Here is an 18,126-nt window from a genome sequence, read left to right as displayed (position 1 = left end):
ATCATCTTTGTATATAAATCTGCTTAGCTATCAGCAAGATAAACTAACTATCGCACTTATGGCATTGAAACTAATCTTAAATTTCTCATTTCTGTACTTGATTCTGAACCAATAATAATTCTAACATGCGTTCCGCGGACATCGGAGAACAGGTAATGTCGGAAGCATTAGACAGTTCTGTGAGAGGGTATCCTAAAATCGTGCAAGATACCTGGTGGCACGGTGAGGTGGGTTTGCTTCCTGGACAATCTGTCTGACGTGATGTGAATTCAGTTGTGGGAGGAGGAGGAGGAGGAGGAGCAGGTCCGAGCTTGAAGGTGGCGCTGGGACAGGCCGGCTATGGACATCTCGTCAAAATATACCATAAACTATTTTGTGTAAGTACCCCCTTCTAGCTAATGGGTAGGGGTAACTTTTATGAATCAAAAACATTTTTTTTTTTCCGGTATAGCTTACAACAGGCAGGACTACCTTGAGCTACTAACTGGGGATAAATTCACAAAGAATCCTTTGATCATACTGGTACTAGAAAATTCAAAATCCAGTATCTTATGTGACTAAAGATATCGTATTTTCCTAAATAAATCCAAACCAAAAAAAATGACAAACTGCGAAAGAAAATGAAAATATTCCTACCTTTTCATTGTTAGTCACTTCACAGTACTGACTGACAAAAGTCAAGTACTACACACCCAGTGCCGTGTGTGTGTGTGTTATGATGCAGCAAGCAAACTTGACAAGCATATTCTGTTTTGGCCTGACGTAGGATGCGAACAGCATGCTGAATATTTCATGAATTCTGCTCTAATATCAACCAGCAGAGACAGTTTGTCTTCTTTACATTTCTTCTAATGTGGGACTCTGGCGTAAGGTTAGGGGCTATGTCGACCCTGAAATCCCGTTGTGACAGATTCCCGGAGCTAATTTCCTGTTAGACAATGTTCATGTTGGGGTCTTCTGTCACTGTGACCCATCCTCAGTACTTCACATTTCTTTCGGTGTTTGTTTGTGTGTGTGTGTGTGTGACAGTCAGCTGCTCTACACCTATCATGGTATTACATCTTGTGGTTAAGATGTTACAGACTAACCAGCAGTGACACGAAGTAACAGACTGACAAACACTAACTGAAATCAGTAAAATGGCTTTACAGACTGAAAGTAACACTGAAACGGTATTACAGACCATGACAACTGGTATAACGGTTATACAGGCTTTGACAACAACAGCAACATGTTATTACAGACTGTGGAAACAAGAAAGACACGGTGTTATAAACTGTGATAACAGTCACGTGGTGGACTGTGACATCAGTAACACTCTGTTCATCACTGATGGCAAGAGTGACACGGTGTTACAGGTTGACACTAACACGAACTATGAGACAAAAACAGTAACAGCGTTACAGAATATAACAATAAAACGGTGTTACAGACTGTGACAACGATAACATGGTGTTACAGTTACAACAACAGGAAGTGTTGCTCACTGTGGCAATAACAGTTACTCAGTGACACGTCTGGATGATAGTGACAGGGTTACAGACAGTCAACAACTGTAACAGACTGTGGCAACAAGAGCAACAAAGTGCTACCGATTGTAAACAACAGCCAACCATATATATATATATATATATATATATATATATATATATATATATATATATATATATGTATATATATATATATATATATATATATATATATATATATATATATATATATATATATATATATATATATATATATATATATATATATATATATATTGCATTAGCTCACAGCGGTGAGCGTGATTTAGTATCCGCTGATAACCACGAGGAAAATGAAACACGATAAGTTCTCAAGTGCACTTTCGTGTAATTATCATATCGTCTGCCTTACCATATTATATATATATATATATATATATATATATATATATATATATATATATATATATATATATATATATATATATATATATATATATATATTCGGTTAATTTGGTAAACACATACTTTACTTGCTCTGCAAACTTGTATCTATCAAAAAAATAAAAATATGAAATAAAATAACCCTGAACACATTATGTAAGAAAACACCTAAACTATCCAGCAGACATTTGCAGATGCAAGATTTCCATAACTGAATCAGTAACATTTCATCTATACAAATCTAGAGCATACTTGTCTATGACATGGTAAAACAGTATGGATTTAGAACATAATCACAGCAAGATAACAGTACAGATCTTAAACCTGGTGTATTGTGTTTTAGTACAATACTATTCAACGGAAAATGAGGCGACATGTTATCATGATCTAAAATTCAATTTCATTAAATGACTTGCTGGTAACTTATGCTAATCTAGATTAATTTTTTGTTACACATGATGTACATATGTGATAAGGTACAGTCTTTACCGTCACTTGGTTTTTTGATAACACTTTAAGCAAGTAAGGTAGGATTCTTGAATAGGATGAAATAGAGCTTTGGCCTAACCCACAATGGTCAAGTCAAAGTCTTCGTTCGTGGAGCTTGTCCGTACCATCGTGTGTTCTTGTCCGTAGCTACGTGGACACGGGCAATACCGTGGTCATTATGCGTGCCACAGATACCAGAAGTTGTATGGAAGTGTACATGGTCATATAGACACGGACCAAAAATACTAGGCCGTCTCGTCTGTAGTACGTGATCGTAGAAGCACGGACAGTGAAGTAGTCCTGTCCGTAACGGCGATGAGACTGTAGACCTATCCTCCTCGTAGATGTAGGGGAGAGTTGGAAGAAATATAAAGCTAACCCTATAGCAAGGAATGCTGACGTAGGAGAGAAAAGAACAGCAGAAATGAAGCTCAAGAATAATGGAGGAAATCCCAAATAGGGAAATAAATAGTGGAAGAAGTCGATAGACAGAGAGACAAACAGACAGAAAGATAGCTGGGGAAATAGACAATAAAAATAGATAGGGGAATAACTCGAGAGATAAGGTAAAGCAAACTGAAAGATCAGATAAACATAAAAAATCAATGAGCAGAGGGTTAGACAGATAGATAGATAGATTCGATAGATGAGAAGGCTAGAGATGGCTAAGCCTGGCACCCAAAGATTGGCCTACACGTTCCACTGGGGTCAAGCAAGTAGCACGTAGGACAGCTTCCAGGGCACACTGAAACGTCAACAGAAAAAAAAACATTACATTGACATCATCTACATATCAGCAGGGACATCATCTATACGTTTGCAGGACGTCAGGTAAACGTCAACGGGGACGTCATTTATTACGTTCTCAAACGTTGGGCATACGTCAGCAGGGGAGTCATCTATACGTTCTTATGACGTCGGTTAAATGTCAGTAGGGACGTCCTTTCTACGTTCCCAAGAAGGTCAGTAGGGACATCATTTATACATTCTCAGGTAAACGTTAGAAAGGACGTCATCTATACGTTCTCAGGGCGTCAGGTAAACGTCCATAAGGAGGTCATCTATTCACTGTTTTAAAAACGTCACCTGTTAATTTCCTCGTCAGTACACGAAGGCTGACAGATCCCTGTATGCTCCTAAGAACACTGAAGACAATGGATTCCTTAATATTCATTTCATGATGCTCAAGCAAAACTCCCTCCTCGTACATTGGAAATAGGTGATCAGATGTATATATATATATATATATATATATATATATATATATATATATATATATATATATAATCACAATACTCACAAATACATCGAAGGTCTAATTCTGCATCCTTCTCCAGCGTAACCGGGACGGCCCGCCCTCCGACCACAGCCACACTGATAGCTAACATCATCACCATGGAAATCGTCGTCAGCCAAGCCCTTGACATCACTGCCTCAGAGGAACTAGTAGTGAGAAATCACTTATTGTTGGAAAAACATAGAGGATTAGTTGTTTAATGTTAAGACGATTTGTTTGGAAAATATTGAAGATCACCTACAGATTCCATTTCCCTTTCAAATGTTTTAGGCTAGGTTAGGTTAAGTTAGGATAGGTTAAGGGGTGAAATATAACTTATAAAATCGTTGTTGGGGTGTGTGGGACAAATCTTCCGGTGATCGCATCTTAACCCCCTTGAGCACGACCATACGACCCTTTTTTAAGATGGTCTGGCCTTTTAACCTGGTTCGTAAGGGTTAGACCTGAGTGTAAGGTCTGTCATACCCAAGGGTCATCACACTGTTTCACTCAAGGTTCCCTACCTTAGAGTCTAGGCCCATCATTATCAAAGTCCTCGTATCACTGTGCTTTAGTGTTACATAAATAGCTAGATTATCTTTTAAGACATAATACATAGATAAGGATTAGCACCACTGCATAGGGGATCATCTTTTCCTTTTACACCAAATATAAATGTCCAGATGTGGAAATCGGCGTTCGATATCGAAACCATTAGCTAGTGTTTCTTTATCTTCGGTGCCGAGCGTAACTTAGTTGTTTCAGATACCTTCCAACTGTCACCTATGACTGTAGAAAGTCTGTGTTCATTCCACATTTGTGATTTCAGTTTTACAAATCAGATAACTGTGAACAAGGTGGATCATCAGAACTTTTTTCAGTACAAAACTAAATACGTACAATCTGTTTGCAAGAAAGAAAAGTAAGATACTGGATCATCAAGAAAAAACCATTATATTCAAAGAAATAGTGTAACTTGTTTGTTGGTATATCTTACCATAAGTGAGCTACCAGGAAAAGAACGCACACACACACACACACACATCACACGACGCGCGGACACACAGGAATAAACTGAGTTTCACAACAGAAAATCGGGACATCATACACTTTAAAAAGTTGCATGATAGTAAAGGAAGTTCAAGAGACTAGGCCTCACAAGTGAAGACCTTCCTCACTGTTTCGTACAAACAGGTAATTCATTACACACACACACACACACACACACACACACACAAACATACATTGCAAACACCAGAGTCGGAGACACTCCTGTACTAATTTAGCCTGGAAGTAATCTTCCCAATAAGTGCTGCGCGCCAGAAATCCTTATCTGTGAAATTAAACTTGAACAAAAGAGCGATTGCCGAATGAATAAGGCAGCATATAAGGAAAATGAACAGATTTAAGCAACTAGGAGAATGGAAAAACAAGGGAACGGTGGAAAAAAATTGACTTATTTCACGGACAGGCCGTGATGAAGAATTTGATATCTTGACAGACGTGTAAGGCTCTCCAATACAGTGCTTAAGGTCTACCATTATCAATTTCATTATAATCAGTCTAAATATTAACAATTTTATCTTTAAAATAACTTTTTATCACGACACGATTGATTCGAACAACTATACATAGCTATGATAATTTGTAGAGTATGACATGAAACTCGTGGCGTAATCAAGACAGTCACATAACGTAGGTTCAACCAATAGACGCCATTCAGCCCCTGGGAAACATCCAGATGTTTGGACTTCGGACTAGAATTTGTTTCTGCGTACAATGATCCTCTGAATTTTTATATAAACTTGAGGTTAAAGTTGTTCACTACTTAATACAATTTGGTTAAGCAATACGGCAGTAAATTTCTTAAAACATATATGCTTATATCCATATACACATTACATTCAAGACACACGAGTATAACCGAAAATCGTATGTGGTGGTCATTATTCTAACCTCGCTATATATATATATATATATATATATATATATATATATATATATATATATATATATATATAGATAGATAGATAGATAGATAGATAGATGATTGTAATTCTACAAAGTGATATGAGCCTCATTGGTTCTTTGGCTATACTGTCAGCTCAAAACGTTTTGCATAAAAGTATTGAAAAAAGCAATTACCCTTATCATCTTTCAGGATATCCTTGCAACTTGTATTCACTGTAACTCCCATGGTAAAATGGTTAACGTTTCCGACCGTGACGCATTCACGGGCCGCCCAAGGTCGAGGTTCGAATCCTTTGCGGCAGTCGGTCCACAGTCAACCCAGCTGTTCATCCACCCTTAGGGATTGGTCGACGAAATGGATACGTGCTTAGACTAGGATATATATATTGGACTGCCTTGATTAGGGCCTCAGCTGCCCGTACCGTCTCTGCTAACAAAAACTATAACAGCAGTACATCCACTCTAGACTAGTTCGGTATGTTAGATTTACAAATGTTGACTCAAGTATACCCTTGAATACTAGACTGTAATCTGAAACATCATCCTGTACAACATGAACACCAATTTTAACACAGGCACAAAAATTTAGATATATGAAGGTGAAAGATTTCACTGTACCTCAAAGCTGCCGGTACTGTACAGCACACATCACAAGCAAATCAGATCTGACTTATTTCTCAAAGAAACATTCTTCTAGGCCTTGTGATATCCTGATTCGAATCCACAACTGATAACAAGATTCCACAATTTCATACATCTGAAACAGCGTCAGTAAAATCGTTGTGGGAGACTGAAGGTGAAACTAGGTACATATTGCTGTGTCTAGATAGCACTACTAACAACTGATTTCTAATGAGGAATAATCATTTGCAAGTATTCCATGTCTGAATCCTACATATCTCTAAGTTATTTGGTGTGGTTTGTTGCGATGGAGACAATAACACATCCGATAACCATTATCCTTCCACTTATCTGGTCATCCATGGGTAGCATTTGAAATCTTTCAGGTCATATTCTTCTCATACAGAGGTAGAATTTCAGATAACACATCTTGTAACAAAGTAACACTGGGTAACGTTTCACGGCTCACAGACCGCTGAACGATCCTGGAAATACGTCTGGCAGCTCGGTCCTGGCGGAATTCCCCTTGCCTTGCACCACTGACTTCATAGTCATAGCCATCTTTACTAACCCTGTTTCACTAAGGAAATTGATTCCTCCTCACCTGTAAATGGCTGCAACAAAAATGAGGTGTGCACGGGAGCGAATGCCACGACAATGTTATCGGGACCTCAAAGAGTGTTGTCTACCTCAGCGATAATACCCGTTGATAAGATTGCCCGACAAACGCGTATCCAAGGTGGAAATAATTCTAGATAGGAATGCGTCATAATCCCCATATGACAAGTACAATTATGATCCTTAACGTCACAGTCCAACGGGTCGAAGACAGAAGGTTGCGCCACTTCGAGAACCTGCACGTAATCATACTAAACAATAAAAATGTCGCTCGACATTATTTCCTCATGTAGCAATCACGCATCCGTTCTTAATAACGATTTCCCTAAAACTGAAACTAAAGTTAAATTCAATTTACGGGACCAGTTTTCCAAAAGAAAAAATTATATATTTTCCTTCTTTCTCTCTCTCTCTTCCTAGCGTGTTCTTCATATCTTCTGCCTGTCTGTTTCCTGTATTGTCGCATTCTCGCGGTGATATCAGGTAATGAATTCACCGGCACGAACTGTTGAAGCGATTGCCAGATGACAAAGAGACCCTTGGCCCCGCTAAATACACACGCTTCCCACACCAACAGGAATCTGTGCATGGAGAACCAACCACCCGACGACCTTACCAAGTTGCATAACTACTTTAAGTGTTGCACATCGTGAGTCTAATGAGTTAACTATAGCAGAACTTCTGTAACCTTGTGTTAGCAATGGGACATCCACCCCCACTGGGGATATAAGCCAACGACAAGCCATCAACATCCTCCCGACATCTCGTACCTAACAAGCACTTGGCCCCTCTCTGCGGAAATGCTCACGAAGTAAAACAAACTACCAGATGACATTTCTGTACGTTATGAACCCGTTGATATATTTTCTTTTCAAATGTTGGTCATTATATTAACCTGGAGGGATTGCCTGAAAATGAGCGTTAGAGGTTAAGCGATTCACTACAGAAATATTTTCAGCCGGATAAATTATGCTGTAGCCACTTTAGAGGCCTTAAACCCGGTTTATGTGTGTAACACTATTACACAGTCTTTCCACCATCACCCAAAAATAAACTCATTGTTTTTTGTTTTATCATTTTGTGGTGTGGGGAGTGAATGTCACGTGTGTGTCGTATGCTATGCCTAAAATGGTTGATAGTAAGCTGGGTTCGTGAGTGTCTGGGTTAAAGAATTGAAGCTTAAAGAGACCACCTGCTGTGAAGAATGTTAGGAATCTAAATAGTCCTGATTGTGAGCATCCTACTTATCGTCCTTTCAACAGTTATGATATATTTTCTCTATCTTTAGTTATAACGAATGTAAGTGGTACATGCAGCTGGAGCAGAGCCTTGCAGACATCAAGAACTTTCAACCTTTTTGTACATAGAGGCCTAAATTGTATACTGTTATCCTAGTGCTACTAAACCTTTATCTCACTAATACAGCTTGTCGTCAACATTACATTTTGCTCTCATATTTTATACTCAACCTTCCTAATTTCGTTTCATCCATAAATGGCAAAAGGTTACAGAAAATGAAGATAAGAAATGGGTGGTATTTTGGGAAGCAGTATTGACATGTGCGAGAGAAGTGTGTGGAATGCGGAATGTGAAAGGTGAGTTTCTGAGACAGGATAAAGAGTGGTGGTATAATGCAGAAAAGTCGCTAAAGAAAAGGAAGAGAGGTGTATGAGGATTACTTACATGAAAGAAGTGTGAATGACTGGGTGATGTACAATAAAAAAACAGCAGGAGGTTAAGAGGAAAGAGCTAGGGCTGAAAAAAGAGCATATGAAAATTCAAGGTGAATGAGTATCAGCAAACATCAGGGAGAATAAGAAAATGTATCGAAGTTGATAATGTAAGAAAACAAGAGAACAAGGGAACATCGATAAAGGCAGCAAATGAGGACGTGGAATCAGGCAGAGGTAAAGAGATGAAATGAATATCTGAAGGACTATAGAATGTGTTTGACAATAGGATGGCAGATGTGTTTGGGTTGGGGAGGTATGTGAAATTAGAGCCATGGCAAATGGCTTGGTGAAAGCTTAAGTATGAAGAAATGTGGCAAGGCATAGGATAAATTAAGAAAAGGTGGTTTTGTTGTTGTGTTTAGTCAAGAATTTAATATGTATGGTTCACGGTAATGTACCTTTGAATCGGCACATTGTATATAGTGCCATTGTAAAACAGCAAGGGAGACAAAGGTGTATTTGAATTATGGAAGTATAAGTTTGTTGACTGTTCCTAGTAAGCTGTATGAGATATTGGTGACTATGTGGGTGGTGGCATGCAGAGAGTATCTGGGGAAAAACAATGTGGTTTTAGAAGTGGAAGAGGATGTATGGATCAGGTTAATGCTTTGAAGAATGTGTATGAGAAAGAGAAACAAGGATTTGCATGTGGCATTTATGAATTTAGAGAAAGTATATGATAGAGTTGCTCAGTGGAAGGTACTACAAATATACAGTGCAGGAGGACAACTAATAAAAGAACTGAGTTTTTATCATAAGAGTAAGGCATATGTGCAAACAGACAGAAAGGAAGATGAATAGTGGCTTCAGGTGAAGGTGGGTCTGCAGCAGGGGTGAGTGATGTCATCATGGCTATCTTACCTATTTTTGGATGGAGGAGTAGGAACGGAGTCTGCTGGGGGTGCACAGGCCTGGTAGTTGTCATTTGTTATTTGCTGATGACTTGGTGCTGGCAGCAGATTCATTTAGAAACTTCAAAAGCTGGTGTCTGAGTTTGGGAGAGTATGTGAAAAGAGAAAGTTGGGAGTAAATGTCAATAAAAGCAAAGTTATTGGGCCTAGTATTGCTGGGACAGGATTCTGTCCACACACATACAGTCTCTCCTTGTCACAAATAAGTTGACTATACTCAACCCACACAACTCATTCTTCATAACTCTAGATATTTATGTGGTAAGTGCTCTGTGCTAGCCCTGCCTTTTGGCAAATTGGTAGGGGTAATAGATAGAAGTAGTAGGTAGGAATGTTAGAAATAAGCTTTAGGTGGGATCATAAGGTAGTAGTAGGTAGGAGCATTACGTAGTAGTAGGTTGTAACATTGAGCGGGAATATTAGGTTGACAAATTACGTAGTAATAGTTGATAGAAACATCGGGGTATAAGCCTCTGAAAACACTGCACTAGAGTTGCCTTCTGCCACTGGCCTATTAAGGATAAAGCAGTAAAGGCTAAGAAGCAGTCCTGGAGTTCAACAGTTATGGAGAGTTTTGCAGTGGCCACCCCCTTGAAGGAGTTCCGAAAGGGAATGGGCATCAGAGATATAGATACATAGATGGACTGAGACCTGATATTTGGAGTGAGTGTGAATAGACTTAGATACCTAAGAGATTTTAGATACCTAAGAGAGGATATGGCAGTAAATGGAGCAATGGAAGCTGAAGAAAATAAAAATTAGGGGAGCAATGAGTGCAAAGAGAAGTCACTGTCTTTAAGGGCAAAGATGAGTATGTTTGATGGTATAGAAGTCCCATTAGTGCCATACTGATGCAAGGGGTGGGCCTTTGATAAAAATGTAAATGGGGTGGATGTGTTGGAAATGAAATACTTGAGGAAAATACGAGGTGTGAGATGGGTTGATTAAATAAGAAATAATATGGTAAAGAGAGAGAGAGAGGTTGTAGTACGAGGAATATGTTTGAGAGCTGAAGAGTGAACTATAAGGTTTGGCCATATACAGAGGACGAGTGAGGAAAGGATGATGAGAGGGTATCTAAGTCAGGAGTAGGGGAACAACGAAAAGAAAGAAACGTAGGAGGAGGAGGTAGGATGGAATGAAAGATACTTTGAAAGTTCAGGCCAAAACATGCAGAAGGGTGTAAGGAATGCTCAAGACAGAGTGAACGGAAATGATATGATACACAAGGGATGACAAGCTGTCAAAAACTTGCCTCATCCTTATACTTCAAGCTCAACTCTACACTTTGGCGCAAAAAAAAGCTGACTCACCATCATTAGTCTCACCTCTGTCATATTTCAGTTATCATTATACTCTGCCCTTAAAAATAAAACTTGTACAAAACTACACATATTTGCTACCACCATATAATTCAGCCACATTCATATATTCTGTGTATAGTTTCAATAAATAAACACTTTAGCTTCACATGTAGTTTGGTTAACCAAACATTTTGGACTCATCCATACACATCAACCAGTCATATATTCTAACCTTTGCCTTGTTTATGTGTTTTGTAATTATAATGGGAAGGCAATGAAGGTTTATTTAGTGTTTATGAATAGCAAACAGACCAAAATCTTCACTTGAAATTTGACAAAGAATGAATGCAAACTGTACACAAAACTTATGGAATATGATATCTTACACTACATCAAACTTCAAATTTGACAAACCCAGCTCAGAGGGTAAAACATATGAAAAATGGTCAGCTGTTAAAGAAACAGATTTCTTGTATAATCAAAAACTCCAGTCTATAAAACATATTCCATCTCAGGTGACTGAGAAAATCACATTCAGGTGTATTCAAAATTTATAATGCATCACTTACCAAAGGAGCCAGTTGTGGATTGGATTATAAAATTTGGGCTTATAAGCAAAGCGCTGGAACATCTAAGGCTACTCAGTGCACTAATCAGATGTGGAGATTCAGCACAAATTAATTCATCTCTTTGTTCATCCTAGGTTTCCACAGAAAACAAAGAAGTTTTCTGTATCCAAGTTTCTCTGATAATTAAAAAACTGTGCAGCCTCTAATCTCCTCTCATAGTACATATTTTAAACTGGTTATATGATTAATGTGTACTACATTTACTGAAGATGATTTTCAGATGATACCTGCCTGAGAACATGAAATATATCTTGCAGATTTGCACAAGAATACTTAATGTGCAATAGCCTTACGACTCGTTTATCAGCTGTATAGTTGATTTTTTTTAGTCCCGCATACATCACATATCCATACCAAACTGAATGGTGTTACCAGTTGATGTTCATTCTAGACTGCCACAAAACAAGTGAATAAGTCATGCTATTGCACTATACATGGTAAAGTGATACAGTGGATCCTCCCAAACCCTGAAACTCGGAGCAAGATCTTCCAAAAACTAGATATTTTGAAAATAACCTTGTTATTCTGGGTTTTGGACATCTAAATTTTTCTAAAACCTGAGAAAAGTTCTGTGCCTGGACTAAAACTGGGTTAGGGAGGATAAGGTTTTTCTCAAAACCCAGACCATATCCGATCTCATCATTTTTGCACAAAGATCAGTCTGGATTGGTGTACTGCTAGTTTGTATACTCTTCACCAGTACAGTTACCTCTTAGACGATAAAGGTAAGGCTGTTCGTAAGTCACATTTATTATTTAAGTTGCTCTAGTTGTGGTGGCTCCCAACTCTGCTGCTGTCTTAGACTGCAATAAACTTTATGCCTTAGTTCGTGGCTACCAAGGATATAAGACTTTCTGAAATAAGCTAATTATAGAAAGCTATGCTTATTTTGCAGATTGGTAGCCAACCAACAAAGGCAAATGGTGGTCAATGCACAAGTCTTCATTACTAAAGCAGTTATCATTTTGTATTGTGATACCTCACCCTTCTCTGTAAAGTTCCTTGACATTTTCCATTGTCCAAATTCCTCAAAATTACCCTACAGGGTTTTTTCATTATCCCTGTCCTGTGGAGACCTTGTTTTAAAAACTGAGAACTCTTAGTTATTCTCTACATAATTACTGTGTCATAATATTTTGCTTTGTCGCTGTCTCCCGCGTTAGCAAGGTAGCGCAAGGAAACAGATGAAAGAATGGCCCAACCCACCCACATACACATGTATATACATACACGACCACACACGCAAATATACATACCTATACACCTCAACGTATACAAATATATACACACACAGACATATACATATATGCACATGTACACGATTCATACTGTCTGCCTTTATTCATTCCCATCGCCACCTCACCACACATGAAATAACATCCCCCTCCCCCCTCATGTGTGTGAGGTAGCGCTAGGAAAAGACAACAAAGGCCACATTCGTTCACACTCAGTCTCTAGCTGTCATGTAATAATGCACTGAACCACAGCTCCCTTTCCACATCCAGGCCCCACAGAACTTTCCATGGTTTACCCCAGACGCTTCACATGCCCTGATTCAATCCATTGACAGCATGTCGACCCCGGTATACCACATCGTTCCAATTCACTTTATTCCTTGCACGCCTTTCACCCTCCTGCATGTTCAGGCCCCGATCACTCAAAATCTTTTTCACTCCATCTTTCCACCTCCAATTTGGTCTCCCACTTCTCCTTGTTCACTCCACCTCTGACACATATATCCTCTTGGTCAATCTTTCCTCACTCATTCTCTCCATGTGACCAAACCATTTCAAAACACCCTCTTCTGCTCTCTCAACCACACTCTTTTTATTACCACACATCTCTCTTACCCTATTATTACTTACTCGATCAAACCACCTCACACCACATATTGTCCTCAAACATCTCATTTCCAGCACATCCACCCTCCTGCGCACAACTCTATCCATAGCCCACGCCTCGCAACCTGTATAGCATTATTGGAACCACTATTCCTTCAATCATACCCATTTTTGCTTTCCGAGATAATGTTCTTGACTTCCACACATTCTTCAACGCTCCCAGAATTTTTGTCCCCTCCCCCACCCTATGATTCACTTCTGCTTCCATGGTTCCATCCGCTGCCAAATCCACTTCCAGATATCTAAAACATTTCAATTCCTCCAGTTTTTCTCCATTCAAACTTACCTCCCAACTGACTTGACCCTCAACCCTACTGTACCTAATAACCTTGCTCTTATTCACATTTACTCTCAACTTTCTTCTTTCACACACTTTACCAAACTCAGTCACCAGCTTCTGCAGCTTCTCACATGAATCAGCCACCAGCGCTGTATCATCAGCAAACAACAACTGACACACTTCCCAAGCTTTCTCATCCACAACAGACTGCATACTTGCCCCTCTTTCCAAATCTCTTGCATTCACCTCCCTAACAACCCCATCCATAAACAAATTAAACAACCAGAAATGTCTAAATGTCAGAAATGTCTAAAATTTTTCAAAATAGGAAGGAACGTACTTTCCATAAAAAAAGATTGCTTAATAATTCTACTAACATGATCAAAAGCCTAGATTTCTCATCAGTCTCGATGTTGATTTCCTTCATGAGTTCCCATGTCCAATGTTTTAAAAATTCCAAAGAACATGCAGTACAGTATACACTTGGCCCACAAGAAATGAAATGATGGCAAGCAGGTATGGCCTGACTGAATCATTCCTTTAAGCAGCTGAGTAGCTAACATCATACTTACTGATGATCTTTTTCACCATTGGGTTCACTGTTTGGATACCATTATACCCAAAAGCATACTGTTGTATCCTGCACGTACAGGACCACAGTGACAAATCAGACCAATGATGAAACTGTACTCCAACTGAAAATGTTAATGGAGCTTGCTGCAGCTGGAAAATTAAAGGATTTTCCAATGGGTTTTACTGCCTACAGCAAACATTGTGCATTTACAAGCCATGCAAAGCAATGCAGTAGTAAATTTATTTACTAAAATAGATTGCTGTCTGATGAGGATGAAACAGATTAATGTGCTGTAAGATTTATTGAACCAGATGTTGTGCCCAACAAAGCATATATAAATCTGTTATGACAGCATTTGTCAATACAGCATTACATATACTGAACAACTTAGAGCCTGTGTTATGAACACAAATACATTAACACAAAAACATATGAAAAAAAATCTTAACACAAGAATGTTATAAAAAATCTTACATCAAAGATTTGAAATGCTCCTATATTTACATGTCTGTAATCTGAGCTATGCTAGCCTGACTTGGAGTTATTACAAGGGCATATGAGTCAGATGTTGTTACAATAACATGGAACTCACATGTGTAATCCCTTTACTGGAGGTGTCTGAGAAACAATGAAAAAATACATACACAATGATTTTTTTTTACAGCTGTTGGAGGCAAGTTTTACAACTTACCAAGTACACATGGATTTCTCTTAATGGGCACACTTTTGAAAATTGTGCATGATATACAGGGTTAACAAAAATGTTTTGTGGAAGGTGCTATGAATGTTTGAGGAAAATGCAAAGTTACTAAATGCAGTGAAGAGTTTTACTAGAGCAGTACATGTAGGCAAGAAGGATGGGAGGAGGATGAGTAGCTCCAAGTAAAGGTGGGTCTGCATCAAGAATGCATAATGTCACCATGGCTGTGTAATTAGTTCATGGATAAGGCAGTGAGGGAAGTAAATATGGTGGCAATGGAGCAAGGGGCAGGCTTACAGTACACTGGGGTATGGGGGACAATGATGATGCAAATGACACAGATCTAATGGCTGTCCGACTCCAGACAGAAGCTCAAGAATCTGGTGTAAGGGAGAATGTATGACAGGAGAAAGCTGGAAGCAAATATTAAAAAAAATAAGGTACTAAGGAGACAAGATTATTGGGTGTAAGTAAGTTTCAATGAAGAAGATTTCTAGAGAGTGGAGTGCTTTAGATAACTAGGAGACTATGAGGCAATGGAATGGGTTGAACTACGTCAAAGTGTGGAAGAGAGGGCCAAGGTCTTAGGTTCATTAAGGAGCATGTGGTAGGATAGATCAGTGCCTTTCATGGCAATGTGCATGCCTGAAGGTGTTGTAGTTCCAACAGTGATGTATGGATACAGATCTTTGAAATTAAATGCAAAAGTCTGAAGATGGTGAAAGTATTGGAAATGTAGTGCCTGACACTATGTAGCATGAGGCAGGTTGATCGTGAGAGATGACCGAGGTGTGCTAAAGTGGTCTGAGTATATGGAAAGGATGAATGAAGAAAGAGAACTTGTGTACCAGAAATGGAGGGAGTAAGGGGAAGACCAAGAAAGAGATGATACGGCTTTTTGGGGTAACTGAGACCTGAAAATTTAGGAATGCAACAAGCAGGCTGTGGACAGAATGAAAAGGATCAATGAGGTATATGGAAGATGACATGCTGACAGTGGGCTGAATTAGGGCATGTGAGGCATTAAAGATAAATCTTGGAGTAGTCTACAGGGCTCAGCTGTGGATGGTAGGCTCTAGTTTTAATGCAATATAAATGAGAGCTGGTGACTGGATATGTACAAATCTGGCCCCTGTTCATTTGTTCCTGATGCTACCTTGCTAAGGCGGGAAAGGCAAAAAGGTAGAGGTACAATATATCCAATAATGTGTACAGTGCAACTCTGTTATCATGGCTAGCCATGAGATTGAAGAATAGTTTATTCAAATAATGTTTACTAATTCAAAGAAAGAATTCTCTTAAAATGTATCAGATTAGCAAGATCTAACTGTAGCTTTAATCATCATAATACATTCAACATTCTGTGCTAATTACAGCTGGCATACTTTTTTCTTTCGTATGTTTGAATGTAAATAATCACAAAACTTCTAACACTATACCAGAGTGCACAATTCAATCTTAATCAATATCCACATCAACAGTTCATATGGGTATGTAGTGTTTTGTGAAATACACAACTTCTAAGAATGTTCAACAACTGATTTAATACATCTTGGGGAGAAGGAAAAAAAGTGTTAACTATTACCCTTATATGAGGTATATAAACACTCTAGTTCCAGAGATAACTTAGAGCTAATCAACTGTTCGTATATCATTCTGTGTTCAGGCAATGCATTAAGGACTTCTCCCAATTAAATCTATTCATGACTTATAAGCTGTCATACCAAGCTTCACCCAGAATCACTACAATGACATGGGTAGCATGTAATTCTAGAATTATCACAGGTCTGGCACAAACTCACATTAAACTCTATATGTCTTCCCAAACAAGTAACAAACTGACTATGTCTGAGAAGAAAGTCATCCCCCTTCCAATTCATGCCATTCAAGACATAAATCTGCATCTCATGGATCTGACATCGCGTTCTATATTTTGATTTATCCATCTCATATATTTACATCCAAAAATAAAAAATATAATACACATTACACCAATATTTCAATTTATGAGGTTAGAATCCTTTGGCTTGTGATAAACGATCTCAAATTCTAAGCTGTATTTGCATAATTGTTAGATAAATTTCATCTTTGTGGAGGCAAATGTGATCCACTATTGTTCAAGGGGTAAAACTGGAATGATCACAACATGAAGGTTCCTGAGGTTGCTGTTATGGCATTGTAAATGTGGGTATTGTTAACAGGAACATACTGGCCAGTAATTATTTTAATTACTTCCTGGGCTGTGCACCCACCAATGTATGCAGCTACCGAGTGCACCTCCGCTGCTCCATACCGACACATCTCATGGATGAAGTCATCCTTGACAATAGGACCACAACCCCAATCTGCTAACAATCTATTCACACATACCTGCAAAAACCATGATATTCAATCTATTAAATGGCTGCTGGGGACAGTAAATACTTATATCAATCATATATTTGAATATTAATGACACTCTTACATAAAATATTGGCTTGTTCTAGGACTATTTTCTGAACTAGAGCACAGGCCCTTAGACTTTGTCCAGTCTGTATCTAGAATGTTTGTTACATGCAGAAAATAATTTCCCTTTCCATATCTCCCATACTGCTAGCACCTGATCAGAGTTAGTATCCTCTCTGCTTTCACTATTTTTTTTCCTTTGTCAAGTAATCAGATTTCAGCACAACATGAACTAAAGTAGCAAACAGCAGAGTGACAAATATTTTCAAGCTACCTCATAATCTGTTAAACTCAAGAAAATGCAGCTTATGGAATGACAACACTATTCAGGTACAGTTATTACAATTCATTAACAGCCAGACAGCCTGTCTGATGCCTGGTCACTGTAATAATGGCTCAACTTGACCATTACAATTTTAATGGAGTGAAAAAAGTTAAAATATAATCATAAGCAAAAACCTCAGAGCTATTCCTTAGCTGGCAAGTCTTGAGTCATATTTCAAAGAAATGGTAGATGGTGTTCCGAAAGCTTTCTTAATTACATCATTTGTGGAAAAGTGGCAGAACATATGCTTTCACATGTTTTTCGTTACCAAAAGAGCCTAGGTAACCTAAAGATATTTCTGATGATTCATAGCAAGACAATATAAAACATCTTTCAGCACTATATCTTACCATACAAAATAGTTCAATTTCCATTTTAACACTGTTTTTAAGGTTCTACTGTTTGAGCATTTTTGCCATTAAGTTCACAGAAAGTA

General features: G+C 38.4%; 2 protein-coding genes across 6 annotated transcripts in view; both read right to left on the bottom strand.

Moving 5' to 3' along the window:
• Positions 1-1,836: 1,836 nt before the first annotated feature.
• LOC139764622 (uncharacterized) lies at positions 1,837-9,607 on the bottom strand. 5 transcript variants are annotated; one of them, XR_011716426.1, is made up of 3 exons: positions 6,875-7,010; positions 3,703-3,831; positions 1,837-3,147 (listed from the first exon to the last, which is right to left on the bottom strand). XR_011716426.1 is itself a non-coding variant. In XM_071691470.1 (3 exons), the coding sequence occupies exons 1-3, from the start codon at positions 9,584-9,586 to the stop codon at positions 3,068-3,070; spliced, it is 327 nt and encodes a 108-aa protein (XP_071547571.1). In that variant the 5' UTR covers positions 9,587-9,607; the 3' UTR covers positions 1,837-3,067. The 5 variants fall into 5 exon arrangements, 1 of the variants encoding a protein (XP_071547571.1); XR_011716423.1 differs by having other exon boundaries at positions 3,703-3,845; positions 6,875-7,002; XR_011716424.1 differs by lacking the exon at positions 6,875-7,010 and adding an exon at positions 6,268-6,852 and having other exon boundaries at positions 3,703-3,845.
• Positions 9,608-14,506: 4,899 nt separating this feature from the next.
• APP-BP1 (Nedd8-activating enzyme E1 regulatory subunit APP-BP1) overlaps positions 14,507-18,126 on the bottom strand; it is a 44,186-nt gene continuing 40,566 nt past the window's right edge. The window contains exon 9 of the mRNA XM_071691469.1: positions 14,507-17,290. Coding sequence (XP_071547570.1) covers positions 17,060-17,290 — 231 coding nt within the window. The 3' untranslated portion in view covers positions 14,507-17,059. The remainder of the gene's footprint in view (positions 17,291-18,126) is intronic.

Source organism: Panulirus ornatus, chromosome 50 (assembly GCF_036320965.1).
Source record: "Panulirus ornatus isolate Po-2019 chromosome 50, ASM3632096v1, whole genome shotgun sequence".
In the NCBI taxonomy this organism is placed as follows: domain Eukaryota; kingdom Metazoa; phylum Arthropoda; class Malacostraca; order Decapoda; family Palinuridae; genus Panulirus; species Panulirus ornatus.
Note: the sequence above shows the minus strand (reverse complement) of the source record. Positions and strands in the feature narration are given on the sequence as shown.

What these genes read in the sequence shown, in the direction of transcription:
- LOC139764622 (XM_071691470.1), bottom strand. Translation starts at nt 9,586, where the DNA reads ATGAATCTGCTGCCAGCACCAAGTCATCAGCAAATAACAAATGACAAC. An exon ending in ACTCCTCCATCCAAAAATAG is followed by an intron (nt 3,846 to 9,482) that starts GTAAGATAGCCA and finishes TCTCACTACTAG; the next exon opens with TTCCTCTGAGGCAGTGATGT. An exon ending in ATTAGACCTTCGATGTATTT is followed by an intron (nt 3,148 to 3,702) that starts GTGAGTATTGTG and finishes TTGACGTTTCAG; the next exon opens with TGTGCCCTGGAAGCTGTCCT.